Source organism: Colobus angolensis, unplaced genomic scaffold, assembly GCF_000951035.1.
Source record: "Colobus angolensis palliatus isolate OR3802 unplaced genomic scaffold, Cang.pa_1.0 Scaffold97, whole genome shotgun sequence".
NCBI classification, from domain to species: Eukaryota; Metazoa; Chordata; class Mammalia; order Primates; family Cercopithecidae; genus Colobus; species Colobus angolensis.
This window is the reverse complement of record NW_012123709.1, coordinates 262,488-264,096: the sequence shown is the minus strand read 5'-3', so window position 1 is coordinate 264,096 and position 1,609 is coordinate 262,488. Positions and strand designations below refer to the sequence as shown.

General features: G+C 42.1%; 1 protein-coding gene across 1 annotated transcript in view; it reads left to right on the top strand.

Moving 5' to 3' along the window:
• The window catches only part of CASC5 (cancer susceptibility candidate 5), a 102,920-nt gene that overhangs the window by 97,208 nt on the left and 4,103 nt on the right, over nucleotides 1-1,609 (top strand). Inside the window, 2 exon segments of the mRNA XM_011932713.1 lie at nucleotides 134-286; nucleotides 490-608. Of these exon segments, the coding sequence (XP_011788103.1) occupies nucleotides 134-286; nucleotides 490-608 (272 nt within the window).

Genomic DNA, 1,609 nt, shown 5'->3' with positions numbered 1-1,609 from the left:
TCCAGCCTGGGCGACAGAGGGAGAAGGGAGACTCCAGAAGAAAAAAAGGGACAGAATACTTATGTACCTGGTAGTGTTTAGAGTATTTCTAGCTTATATAATATAGTATTTTTTGCTTATATAAAATACATGTATCATAAATATTAACCTGCTTTTGCTTTTTTTTCCTTCCCCAGAGGATCAAGCTCCTCCTTCCTCCCTTTTAGTTCATAAGCTTATTTTCCAGTACGTTGAGGAAAAGGAATCCTGGAAGAAGACATGTAGAACCCAGCATCAGGTACCCAAGGTAAAGCCTGACTGAAGTATTTAAAGGAAAATTTGTGATATCTTTCCAAAAAAAGCAGAACTGAAACTTTACATAAATGATAGTGGATTCTGAAATGATAAATGTATTCAATTGTTAAACTTTTTTGAGTTAGTTATAAGTGAGCCACTAAGCATCGAAATGTTTTCATAATTTCATTGGATTTTTTTTCCCACTTTTTCTAGATGCTTGAAGAATTCTCACTGGTAGTGCACCATTGCAGACTCCTCGGAGAGGAGATTGAGTATTTAAAGAGATGGGGACCAAATTATAACCTAATGAACATAGATGTTCATAATACTGAGTAAGTGTATTAGTTCCCAAGGACTGCCATGACAGAGCGCTACAAATTGGGTACCTTAAACAACAGGTTCTGGAGGCTGGAAATCTGAGAGTAAGGTGTAAGCGGTGTTGTTCTTTCTGAGGGCTGTTAGAATCTGTCCATGCCTTCTCCCAATGTCTGGTGGTTTGCTGGCAATCTTTGGCATTCCTTGGCTTGTAAATGCATAACCTCCCTTCATGTTCATGTGGTGTTCTTTCATTGTGCATGTCTGCTCCACATTTCCCCTTTTTATAAGGACACTAGTCATAGTGGATTAGGGGCCCACCTTACTCTAGAAGGACTTCATCTTAACATATTACTTGTGTAGCGACTCCAAATAAGGTCACTTTCTGAGGTATTAGGGGTTTGTAATTCAACATGTGAATTTGGGGGAATCCAGTTCAACCCAACAGTAAGTACTTGGTCAGCAGTTTATTAAATGAATATATATATATACAGTAAGTACTTGGTCAACTTGGTCAACAACTGGCGCAGTGGCTCACTCCTGTAATCCCAGCACTTTGGGAGGCCGAGGTGGGCGAATCACAAGGTCAGGACTTCAAGACCAGCCTGGCCAATATGGTGAAACCCTGTCTCTACTAAAAATACAAAAATTAGCCAGGCATGGTGGTGGGCGCCTGTAGTCCCAGCTGCTCAGGAGGCTGAGGCAGGAGAATCGCTTGAACCTGGGAGGGGGAGGTTCCAGTGAGCCGAGATCACGCCACTGCACTCCAGCCTGGGCAACAGAGCGAGACTCCGTCTCAAAAAAAAAGAAAAAAAGAAAAAGAAATAATGTGTACCTAACTTGGACATGCCAGTGTAAAAATTAAATGAAATTGGGCTGGGACAGTGGCTCACGCCTGTAATCCCAACACTTTGGGAGGTGAGGCAGGCGGATCACTTGAGGTCAGGAGTTTGAGGCCACGTTGGTGAAACCCTGTCTCTACTAAAAATACAAAACTTAGCTGGATATGGTGACAGGC